The sequence below is a fragment of the Macrobrachium nipponense genome, chromosome 40 (assembly GCF_015104395.2).
Source record: "Macrobrachium nipponense isolate FS-2020 chromosome 40, ASM1510439v2, whole genome shotgun sequence".
NCBI lineage: Eukaryota > Metazoa > Arthropoda > Malacostraca > Decapoda > Palaemonidae > Macrobrachium > Macrobrachium nipponense.
The window spans coordinates 3,062,833-3,076,140 of NC_061101.1; the positions used below are offsets into that span (position 1 = coordinate 3,062,833).

Below are 13,308 nucleotides of genomic sequence, written 5' to 3' on the forward strand. Positions count from 1 at the left end.
ATCTTGATTACAATTAGAAAAATACAATTACTAATATAGACCTAATACTATTACTAAATGCAGATGATCAAAACTTCAGTTTTCTGGATAATTAAAGAATCTTTCTTCAGTAAACATGGACATGAGGGTAATACTTCAGAAAAAAGAAAGTTTAAGGCTATTAAAGCATTAGTCTATTTCACATAATATTGAAAAACAAAATTTATAATGCAAGACTACATTGCATCCACAGAAATGGTTTGTATCTATTATAACTATAGATTCAGTACTACATTCCTCTTTTCAACGTCCTTTTCTTGATCAAATAACTTCATTATATGAAGTAATATTGAACAGTTCCACTTTTTCCAAAATACTAAATGAGATTTTGATTCAAAATCTTATAAATAGAAAACAAGAACTCGGGGTCATCCCTTACCCTTGAAAGACTTGGAAGTCAAAAAGGCGGCCATGGACTCCTTGATCAAGCTCTTCAAGTGAAGCCATTTCTAGTGAAGTTAACTCAAAATCAAAAACCTGTGGAGACATAAAAGTGCCATAAGTTACACAAGATAATAAGTTAAGGAATTCATACGTGCAAATATAGTACAGTATGCCTACAGCAAAATCACGACTCTGCCACCCACTGCAAGGCATGATTGGCTAGCTCTTGAAAGGGGAATGACATCACACGAATTAAGTCCATATGATTAACCAATACTGATTTGACTCCATTCGGTAATGTTGAGCTCTGTGCATCGCTGCATGAATGATGATATCACAGATTTGAGTTCCCGGAGTTGAGTATGCAATTGATATCGCCAATAAAACATATATTAAGTTATATATCATTATGAAAATCTTGGATCATTCTGTCTGTGCATTTTTTTTTTCTTTGATCATGTGCAGCCTTAATACATAAGGATCTTACTTTTTTTTTTATTGGTGTTGGCCACACTGACATTGATTGAAATGAAGCATAGACTTATGCAGCCAGTTCCGATATTAGGAACCCTGCATGTCCAATGTTAATATCATTGTAAGATTAGGCCTACATATCAAATGCGTATATTTTAAGGCAATGACAGCATAGGCGTACACGTCAATTTCTTATATTTTGAGGCAATGACAAGGCATAGGCCTACACGTCAATTGTCTACATTTTGAGCCAATTACATAGCATAGGGCTGACACATCACATTCTTACATTTTGAGACAATGACAGGGCATAGGCCTAAACATCATATTCTTACACTTTAAGGCAATGACAGGGCACAGGCCTACACGATAATTTCTTACTGAAAATAGTTTTCTACTCGTAGCTGTCAGAAATATGCAGAGTAGTTTTTAATTATCATAACTGCTTCAACTTCTCGACATATAATGTATATGCACAGTAGAAAGTACACATATAAGCATGTATACACATATACATATACATACATCTGTGGCCATAGTTATTGCAACGCCATTTATACCACAGAGAATAAAACTTTAACTTGTAGGCATGTAGCCAATGGCAGACATAGACTGATCATAGGGCTGTTTCAGCCTTACATACAACTATGGAACTGCCCTCAATAAATTAAATAGAAAATATATTTACGAAAGAGGTAACATATTAAATGTAAGGCTGCTTTAGCATTTCTATGAAAATGAAGGCCATAGCAGGAAGGCATCATAAGATACATAATAAAATAAGTAAAAAATAAATGATAGCTGAAAAAGACATGTATGAGTACCCAAACCAGTCTGCAAGTAGGCCATGATTCATTTGATTTGGAGTCATTCTTTTAGATTACCCTATTGGACACAAAAAATGTCAGCAAATTACTTGTTCTCTCTCTCTCTCTTTGTTGTTAGGAGAATATTCTAGTGTAGACTATACATATTCATAAGATCTCTATTACAAAATTTCAATTAACAATAATGGGCAGATAATTCTTTACACTAGTCTTTTATGAATAGGTCTACATTTATTTTGCAATGTTTGGTCACCACAGAAAAAGTGTTCAGTCACTACAAGAACCATAATAGCAACAACAAAACAAGAATAACCACAACAAAAACCACAATAAAAGAGCTGAATATAAGGTAGGCCTATAATCCAAACGTCATAACCTGCATCAATGCGAAAATAGTCCAGGACAACAAGATAATTCAACTGATCGGGGTTAACTAGGGAATTGTCGGTCTCCTTGTGCTGCCATCCTTCCTGACAGGGTATGGAACTTCGGTAGTCCCCAACAAATACAGCTGAATTCAGGCTACTCGAATACTGGAGTCTGGACGTTGGCCAGGCCTAAACTGGTATGCTAGGCTAGATACGGCCGGCTGTCGTTGGTACACTAACTCTCCTCATTTGTGACATACCTCTTCGTACACTGGGTTCTTCCTCGTCGCCACTGTTACATTCTCGTCCTTTAGTACTTAGGTCCTAAGAAGACAGGGTGGTCATTCACGTACTTTATTATGGTATATCAATTACAAGTAAGGAGACCCCATGCTTATGCTGGCTTCCCAGTTCGTGGATGGCGGGAGATTTCTACAACAACTCCCAGAAAGTTCAACATAGTAGAATGAGAGAGTAGTGTTTCTCAATACATTACATTAATTTAGATCAGTAAACAACATTGCTAAACTAAAGAAGATGAAAAGAACCACAGATTAACCAAATTTCTCAAACCATTGAATGGTTGTGACAGTGGGCGAGGCTTAACTGCAAAGAACCGTGGATTTTGCTAAAGTAAGATACATCTGTAGAAGATGGGCAGCTAAATGAGAGATAAAATTGCCTGTCATAGGGTTCCTGGGGAAGAAGGGGATATGCATGCATCAACCTACGATGAGTAGCAGGTCTTTATTTATTTTTTATTTTTTTTAAAGAATGGTGTGTCTGGGATTTAAATATACTGATGCATGAAGAGGCTTGGTAAAAGTAATGGAGTTTGTCATAAAACTAATATAAACATAAATTGGTTCAGGGACACAGCTTGTGAAAATCACAAACAAATGCTTATTAATCAGTGATGGGATTACTGGTTACCCAAACAAACAACAAAAGCAGTAATGTAATATCAAAATTAGTTCAACTAATTCATCCATTCATTTGATGTTAATCTGCAAAAACAAGCATTAATCACCTGGAAATTTTCCTGTATTCTCTCAGGCCTTGATGACTTTGGGATAACTATGATACCCAACTGTATGAGGAACCGAAGTACTATCTGTGCTGGTGTCTTGTTATGGACTGAAGCCAATGAAGTTACAGTGGGATGTTTTAGCAAGACTGGAACCTCCTTGAAACCCCTGAGAATTAGAAAAACCAACAAAATTTTGCAAGCTTGTGCAAATAAGAATCTTAAATAATCTGTTTCATTAAATACAACCATCTTATTTTATTTAGAGTATGTATACTGTCAGGAACAAGGTGATGTTCACTGGAAAAAGTCATTAATTGCAAAAAGTAGTCTCTGAATCTTCCTCCCTAGTGAGCATCATTCTCTTCTAGGTACACTCTACTAATAACTGGCATAGGTTCCTTTAATGAGTGGATGTAGATGCAGAGACAAAATCAAGTGGAGAGCACATTTAGTAGAATAGAAAGTTTGTATTTATTTTCTAAGCATTTTTTAATTTTCATGAGTTCCTGTAACGAACAAACCTCTTACTTCCCTTGAATTTCTACCTCAGTGAGAGGTGACATATAGTTGTACACAATTCATATATGACTGTAATTGATAAACCATGCAAAAACCAAGTAATTTAAAGACCTTAAAGTATTTGACACAGGAATCGCAAATCCTGCTAGCCGGTGCAATTACTATTGTGTGACATGCTACAATATAACTAATCTGATTACAAAAAAAAGCTTGCTACTTGAGACTCATTAAAAATGGATTTTGTGCTAAATTAAACAAAAGAACAAATCACAGATATAATTATTCTAAACTGCAAAAGCATTACAATGTATAGACTTGGAGCACAAACATAAAAGCACAAGTGACGCACATACCCTTGGACTTTGAACCACGTTGTAGTTTAAAATATATCTTCATATGCACAAAACCTTACAAAATAAATGCATGACAGATTCAGTTAACTTTTTCCATACCTTGGAGGCTTATAAGGAGCGCCCAATGGAGCATAAGCACATATTGATACACCATGCTCCTTGCAGAATTCCCGCATCTTTCTCTGCTGATAATATGCATGCAATTCAACCTGATGATTTGCTGGCATGATACGGCACACTACAGAGAACAAAAAATAAGTTAAATATATCCAGGAAGTTGCTCAATTATATTATCAAAAGCTTGGTAATAAAAAATAATTACACACTAAAAGTCTCCTCATCCTTGTTCTGAGTTCTATTTAACCGCCAAGGACGAATGATTTTAAAATATATAAATTTTAATAATACATAATATTTATCATTTGGAAACTTATCTGCTGTTAACTATAGCTTATATCTCCTTGCCGACTGGTGCAGAGATATATGCTTTATTTAATGGTTGGTAAGATTCATCCCAAATAATGTAGCTTACTTTTACCGTAGGTAATGCATTCATAAAATATCAAGAGGGAAACTTATATTTCTGAAGGGCATAGATGCAAATGATTATTATAATGGGTGTTATTAATCAATATATATTCAGGTAATAAAAATCATGAAAAGAAACTGAAGTACTACACAGTGTCAACATGAGAAAATATTGACAAAATAAATGTTTAACAGTGTACAGTAACAGTTAAACACTCAGCTGTGAACTTAAAATTTAGTGCACAAGAAGGAAATATATTTTCAAAGATTGAATTTTCCATCTTCGACCACATTTGACATATGATTAAATGATAAAATTATTCATATTTTCCCATACCTTTTAAAATCCTTTCCACCTGCTTGCAGTCAAAATTTGAAAGTCCTATAGACTTTGCCTTGCCACTGTCAACCTACCAATACATAAAAAATGAATAATTACTTTACTTGCATGACATTTCACTTAAATCAATTACAATTTTCATATGGTTATAAATGCAATCTCTTTTATAATGAAAAAAAACTATCCCACTTCATTAGCAATCACTGGTAAAGTACAAAAGTGTCCAATAAGTGCCAATGGCTGAGAGGAGGGGAAAGTGATGATCTAATTATAGTTACTGAGAAGTAAGAAAAATACTCAAAGGTCTTCCCTCAGAGGACTTGTTCAATGATGACCTAACGAATTTAAAGATACATACTATGTAGTACAGTGCTATGCAAAAAGACCTCCCTTTTAAGGCAACTGAAGTGACTTTTACTGTATGTCATTATTTAAATGATTTACTGTTTGTGGATAATTCATAAGTACTAATAAACCAGTTGTGGGAACAGCAAAAGCTACATGAAATTATTTATACCTGATTCTCCATTGCCTTATAAAGGGATTCTAAATCTGTGTCAAAGTCAAAAACCATGTTGCCAAGTTCATCTTTTGGAAAGATATCACTGTCATTTTTACCTGAAAAGTAAAACATTCTTAAATATACACTGTAACATAATTCTTGTTCTATAGGAAATGAAAGTAGAAAGATTCATAAACTCAGACTATAATTATTTCACATCTACTACTTTACCTTACAAAATTATACATCTCCGTAGATACCATGATTTTACTAAAGAATAATCTCCTGTATATGCAAAGCATCAGTGCAATAATATGGAAAAATGTTGGTTTCCAAGACAAAAATAATGATGATTTCTTTAAATTTTTTCATAAAAATCCACCAATTTACAACTGCCTACCCTAAGCAATAAAAAACTTGACAGTTTAAGAATAAGAAAACTTTCAACTGACCAAGTCCGCCTCCAAGATAGTCTGGACCTTCAGTGGTAATTAACCATTTCTCATGTTTTCTGGACTTATTACAAGAACTGATAAATTGGTAGGTAGGTATATTGGAAGACAGTTGAGAGAATCACAAGAAGACTTCCTCCTCTTTTTGTCAATTCATGAGCATTATAAAGAACAAAGGGCAACCACAAAAGCATAGACTCATCCCGATTCTCCGTTCATTTGTTCAGTGACGGGTGTAGTCATGAAAGTCAAGCATCAGTAACATTTGTATACTCGATGCTGAAGAGTCAACATTGTTTCCTTCCATTGCAATTCACTCTCTCTCTACACCAAAAGCTAGCTGCTTAGTTTGAATCCGTAATCCTGAATTCAGCACCAGGCTCATTCTAAATTTGTCTCTTACCTTTCATGCCAACAGGATGATGAATCAAAAAGAGGTCAACATACGACAACCGCAAATTTGTTAGGGATTTGTCAAGAAATCTACCAACATCAGCAGCTCGATTTGCAACCATGGGCAACTGTGGAAAAATAAAATGTAAAAAATTATAAGAATTTTTGTTTCACAGCTACACATTATTGCTTGACATATGTCTTTCTTTACTTGTCTCAACAAGCTAAATTACATTTATAAGCATAATATGAATTAGCATATTATTTAAGTAATTATTTTTTGTATTACATATAAATAGTATAATTATTTAAAATACCTCAAGACATGTAAAGAAGAAACTGAAAAGGAATGGCTAATATTTTATGAGCAGATTCCCATTTTTAACTGGTATACTTCATCTCCATTTTTCCTCTCCTTCAACTTGTACTAAAGACTACTTCATGATTCATTAATGGCAAACTTTAATATGTTACAAAATCAATAACATTCATTGAAACCAAAGAAAACCTCTACCTTAGTTGTCACAAATAAATCCTCGCGTGTAATTCTTCCACTGCTAAGCCACTCATCTAAGACCTCTCCAATCGCCGATTCATTTTGATATAAAAATGCAGTGTCAATATGTCGGTATCCACATTCCAACGCTGTATTTACAATCATCTTGATTTCCTCACTCTTGGCCTATAAATGCAGAAAATTTACAAATGTCACATTACAGTAGCTAGATATAGGGGTTAATCTAAGTAACAGTGGCATGTTGAGTAATTTCATTGGAAATTGCAATTTCCTATAGTATTTTGGTTGCTTATTAACAATTTTCCATTAGTTTCTGGCGGTCGATTGTAATTAACCTGTAATTTACTATTTTTTATGTTTTTGCATGCATCCCTGAGAGGTTGATACTAAACACAGCGTCTAACAAAGCTTTTCTGTAGAATCGCCATACATAAATATAAAATATTTTTGACAGCATCCATTTTTCCATAAACAAAGTTACTATACTTTAATATGAAAAGGAATTTATTTGCTATCGAAATGAGTGTCTGATACATTCAATGCACACATTAAAACATAAGAAAATCGTATTTGAATCCAAAATTCAATAAATGTTGGCAGTAAAATCTTACCCCTAACCTTACAGTATTGGGTAAACAACCGAGTGGACTGGCCAACTCACCGACTACTGCGGTTTTGGCCACCCTACGAAAAAGTACTTTAACACGTCCTGACACTGGAGATGGTCATCAGTCATGAGTTGTTGGTGGTGATAACAGGAGCTCAAGACCTCTACTCTCCTTTCGAAGTAAGTATTTTTTCCAAAGTTAGAAATTAATGCCATATTTTAAGATTTAAACAGAGGGTAATGAAAAGTGTGGCCAACGGAGTGCACACTACCCCAAAATGCTTTCGAAATTTTTACTTACGATTAAAAAAAGTTTAGAAGATTGACGCCATCTCGATGTTTGCGGAGTCGTTTGCGTCAACAAACTTCCCATTTCCTGTGCTAAATCCGCACACCACTTGTACCCATAGACGCTGGGGCACTTTCATCACAACAATCGTAAACCCGACCTCTAACCAGTACTTATTCATACTTATTCAAGGGGACTACAGCATTCTTTGCAGCATTTAGCACTCTCCAATTGTTTATTAGTGTTGTCAATTAGTATGTGTTTACCCTCCAAACTGGGTATAAGACTTGCACAAAACTGGGGAAATAAGTGAAATTAGCATATCTATTTGTAGTATATATACATATTACAGCAATTTTATCATTACTGCATTCCTATGACAACTAGAATTCAAGGAAACAGTTTGTAAATGCATCGGCGTATGTGTGAAGCTCCACTAGACTGGCAACGATGTCTTTCTGCCGTCGTCTACTCATACTTCAGAAATAGTATCTGTAATTTTTCAGGGTTAATTTGCTTGCAAAAAAGGGATAATAGATAAGAATTAAATAAACATTTTGAAGTAACAAAGTAAAGTTAAACTAAATAATGAGTAAAGTAACAATTAAGGGAATAAAGCTTTGCACCTCATAAACAGTGTAGTCGTCTGCTGCTCGTAACTGTGTTTGTGGAGTGAGTGCTTAGGAACCAGGAACTGCAATGTGGTTCAAGTGCAATTTGGAGTGAATTAAGACCAAAATGTGTATAATTACAATCAAATAAGCACTGTGGAGTTTCAGTTGTGATGGCAGTAAGGATAAAACCACCGATTACAAGGTAAAAATGAATTCAGTTCAAACCATGACCCCAAGAATAAAAAGTTTCATACTTTCACTAACATAGGCAACAAAATGTTGTTTTATTGTGCTGATTACAACAGCAAACTTGAGTAAGATCAATAAACGTTACATATATATGCTAACATTGTTCAAATGAGTGCTGGGAAGGCTGGGTAAGATGGTGGATTGTCTGTGGTTAGAACGGCTAGCCACGCGATTGCCGCCATATTATTTTTCAAAACTGCCTTGAAAACATATTTTACGAAGAGCTCACATGCTTATCTTAATTTGTATGGGGCTTTCATATATCACATTATGTTGACGAAACTTCAATCTTTTCAATGGTAAGCTTAAGGTTGTAATTTTATTCTTGTTTCACCAATTAAATATCGAGTGAATAAGGCCCGGTCAGCGCGATGACGATGGATCGTCTGCGGTTATTTACCCTATTATCCATACGACATGACGCCTACTGCTTATCATAAACTACCTATCTACAAATCATTCACTTCAGTCTATTTTAATTCCGAAATTCAAAATATGTTAGCCAAACTAACATAAGTTACCTTCCGGGACAGTACAAAAGTATAGGGTCAAAACACAAACCACAATATGATCGGTTTAGGTTGAACTTACAATTAGCTACCTAGGTATACCTAGTTTAATCACATACCTGGAAAGTTCCAACCCCGATTATTGGCATTTTCTTTCCATTCGGTAGATCAACGGCGGGTACAGATTTCATTTTTATCAATTTCGAATACGCAAATTACATCAACGTGTTAAATAGAAGCACAAACGATGTAAACGAAGGCAACGAGTATTACATAAGTTTATCATAGTTAGTAGAGGCCGTCGGTTCCAAGTGACACAAGCCTTGGCCTAGTCAGTATGACTATTTTTAAAATTTCATTTTATAAATTACGCTGGTCTTATGCCTTTACAGGTTCTTGCTAATACTAAAATTAGTACATTAGTATAAATTGTTATTGACCGAGCTATTCTAATACCTGTACAGGTTCTTGTTCATGGAGCGACCCATTTAGCTTTCTCCGTTGTAAAGAACGAGACTTATAAACATCAACGGCTGTCCCCTGACCGCCCCCACAACAAGCCGCCCGCCCACATCTATTGAAAATGGTATTTATCTCCGGCTAATAAACTCAATGCTTATGGCGCAAAGTGACTAAAACATTTTTCTGGTTCAGTAACATAAACAACGAAACAACCTTTTTTTTTTTATTACATACAGAGAACATCAAAGGTTGGAGTGATTGTTGTTAAGACGAAGCTTTCATTTACATAAATTGCATAACGGCCGCACTGAAATCGTTGCTTCATCGTTACAATGCATTATTGTCTTAACCTAAAGGTTCATCGTTACAATACATCATTGTTTTAACATATAGGTCCATCATTACAATGACTCATTAACCTAAAATGCAAAATCAGAATAACTTGTGAAGAAGGAACAAAATACTGGAAGAATCAACATTCTTCGCTGCAAATTGCTCTACGATGCTTGGGATATATTACCTGCAAATACCAATTAAGTATTTTGTATATATCCTATATTGTTATGGAATTGGCATCTGGTATTGTATAGCTACTACAAGATGCTAACGATAACTTGAGAGATAATCAAGGTTTGGGGAAATGAAGACATGAATTTCAAAGCAAAAAACAATAAATAAAAAATAAGACGTGCTGGAGAAATCAATGACTGAAAAAAATTAATGGTTTAAATGCTTGGGGTGAAAGTTATATCGTCAATTATCGAGCAGAACTGCTAACTATGTGTGCACAATCAGAAACTTTGCCACAGCAGTTAGTTCAGACCGTTTTCATTTTATCTTGTCCCTACTACAATAAATATATCAATGATGGATTCCCCTGGAAATATTCACTTACACTGGAAGGCTAACAAACAAAGGCAGCAGTTATTGCAAGAAAATACTTTTCTAAAATAATATTTTAAAAATTAATTCCACTTGGAACAATTTTAGCAGTTTTTTAGAATCGCTGTTCTTATGTAGTTATTATTGTTTTTTTTTTCGTGGTTAACACAACATGTTTAATGTAATGAACAATATATTATTTCAAGAAGCAAAATCTGGACAACACTGCAACAGAAATGAAATTTAAAAAGGAAAAGACTCTACAAAAATGTTTCAAATTAAATCTTCTACGTTAACAACTTTTTTCTTCCTATTAAAACACATGATGTGGAATCATGGATATATCTGTGAATGTGCATCTAAAAAATTGCAACTTATTTTACTTGTTCGTATTTTAAGTAGCATAGCAGTTGACTTTTTTTAGCTTATCAAGTTCAATGTATTTTATAATATTCCATCTTAAGAAGCAAATATGTTAACTATAAGCCATTATATATTTATAATTGTGCAAATTTGGTAGCCATCATTAAGTTGCTCATAAATAGCATTAAGTTGTCTGTGAAATTAATCCAAAGTTTTTTTTTCTAAGAATTAAAGTCAGCCTTACTAGTTGGCCTGCTTTACGGTTTCCAAAATTATGGCGGTGGTGAATATAGAGCTTTCCAGGAATTAAAATTTGCCGCCTCTGACACTGTCGAATACATTTTTACTGATTCTGAATAATGTATTAGTATATACTGGGATCTTCCAAGAAACTAGAACTAGTATGTCTGATGTAAATGAAAGTATTAAAAAAAAAATCATACACACACACACAGTGATAGCAAATGAAATTCATATACGTGATTGCATAAGATTGCACCTACGACAAAATCGATGATTACAGTTGGTCTTACAAAGAAATCTCTTACGTAATCATTCCTCGTCGTGCTTTTATGAATGACTGCAAAGTGCTCTCTTTATTTAGATTCGCATCTATTGTCCAGATCTTAAATTCATGCGCAAGATGACGACATATGTTCAGTTGGTCTAAATAAAAGTTTGCGAAGGGCGGGTGGTTCCGGTTGAGGAGGAGGAGGAGGAGGAGGAGGAGGAGGAGGAGAAGTGGATTAACAAGCATGCACATAAATATCAATGAACGCATTCCACAGCTGCTCCGCGATCTCTCAACGGAACAGCCACCGAAGAAATCAGATCTCTTGATGCACCGTCTCTAACTACAGTCATCTAGATAACAAGATAAAGCGATGATTTATAGGATGATTTCCCCGTCGTAAACCCTCCCGCCCGAACTCTCTCTCTCTCTCTCTCTCTCTCTCTCTCTCTCTCTCTCTCTCTCGTGATAGTTTTTCTCCCTTCGAAGACTCCTACTGTACACGTCTTAACAACTCGATCCGACGCTTGGAGTTTCGTGTTACGTTCTAATGAGAGAATCCTATTCGCATTTCTGTCGCGTATTTCCTTCTTAGGCAATCTTTGAAATTCGGGAGCCCATGATCGGGTCCATTCGATGTGTCATGCTGCTCGCGTCTGTCATACCGGAAGTCGAGTCAATGATGACATTATTTTTATACATAAAAATTTATTTTTATTTAAGCAAGGATCAAAAGCCGGAACAGAGCAAAAAGTCAGCAGCATCCACCGATGACTATAAGTGACAATGCTTTTGCTTGTGATTTTGCTGATTATTGTTCTTACTAAGGGGAAAGAATGCAAAGTTGCTTTTAGTGTTTTACGTCACGCGCACGCGATTTCTTATTTGCGTTGTTTTTGAAGCCAATGATTAAAAAATGTGATGGAAAATGATCTATGAGTTATTTATACTTATTGGAACGACGAACTTTTTCAAGATTATCGGAATGAGAATCCGTCATCAGTCAAAATAAATGTTTCAAATGATTTACATATTTTTTAAATCAAATTACGTGTTTCGATGTAAAGACTATCGTGTACCTGTCCCGTTAAATATTATAGTCATATTTCTGCAATGCTGAGGCTGTATCCTACTTATAATACATCAAGTATATAATGCTGCTATGCATTTTTTAAACGCGAATATTATTTTTAGGCTATTTCTGCACAAATTTCAAAAACAGTCTACAGATTTTTATACTTATCACAAATGCAAATAACAAAAATAGTCTCCACATTTGCTATATATATCACAATAAACAAATATACGGATAAACAAGACTTCCTCAAGGGTTAGGAATTCGGGGCTTTCTCAAGGTAATAATTTCAAGACTTTTCGGTCAAGGAATTAGGGAATTTTCAAGAACTTTACTCAAGGTCAACGGGAATTTTCAAGAAAAAACTTTTTTTGTCAAGGTAAAACTTTTTCAAGAACTTTTCTTCAAGGCAAAGAATTCCAAAACTTCGACTTTCTTCAAAAGGCAAGAATTCAAGGACTTTGGACTTTTCAAGGTAGGAATTTCAAGACTTACTCCAAGGTTTAGGGAATTCAAGACTTTCTCAAGGTAAAATTCAAGACTTTCTCAAGGCAGAATTCAAGACTTTCTCAAGGCAGAATTCAAGACTTTCTCAAGGTAGAATTCAAGACTTTCTCAAGGCAGAAGTCAAGACTTTCTCAAGGTAGACTTCAAGACTTTCTCGAATTTCTCAAGGTAGAATGTCTGGGTCCCACAAACGTTCCAGGCCGGATGAGAAAAATGTTAGTAACATCCGTCAAACGTTCTGCAATGTTTGATATAACGAATTTTCGACCGGATAAACATTCTTTCCGTATCCCCCTAACAAATTGTGGAAATACCGATTTCTTTTATGGTTCCCGTGGAGTATGAGAACATCTGCTCTGAAAGATCTTTACATCGTAAGGTAATTTACGAGTTATGCGAATTGCTCATATGTTTTTACGAAACTTTAAAAATGCTATTTGTTTTTTTATAGTGAGCGTAAACATTCATTTCTTTTCCACAGAAACTGTGGAACACTGGTGATAGATTAGCGTCT

At 34.8% G+C, this 13,308-nt stretch overlaps 1 protein-coding gene across 4 annotated transcripts in view; it reads right to left on the reverse strand.

Annotated features, from left to right (window-relative positions):
• The window catches only part of LOC135211880 (prostaglandin F synthase 2-like), a 28,199-nt gene that overhangs the window by 9,496 nt on the left and 5,395 nt on the right, over positions 1-13,308 (reverse strand). For 3 of the 4 annotated variants that reach the window (XR_010313767.1, XR_010313768.1, XM_064245098.1), the window contains exons 1-8: positions 9,114-9,325; positions 6,724-6,891; positions 6,220-6,337; positions 5,380-5,480; positions 4,860-4,932; positions 4,094-4,232; positions 3,123-3,288; positions 419-516 (exon numbers count right to left, since the gene is read on the reverse strand). Coding sequence is in view for 2 of the 4 variants with exons in the window: in XM_064245098.1 (XP_064101168.1) it covers positions 419-516; positions 3,123-3,288; positions 4,094-4,232; positions 4,860-4,932; positions 5,380-5,480; positions 6,220-6,337; positions 6,724-6,891; positions 9,114-9,185 (935 nt within the window). In the remaining 2 variants the exon portion in view is untranslated. Of the gene's footprint in view, positions 1-418; positions 517-3,122; positions 3,289-4,093; positions 4,233-4,859; positions 4,933-5,379; positions 5,481-6,219; positions 6,338-6,723; positions 6,892-9,113; positions 9,326-13,308 lie in introns of those variants that run through there. The other variant, XM_064245099.1, reaches the window with a different exon arrangement.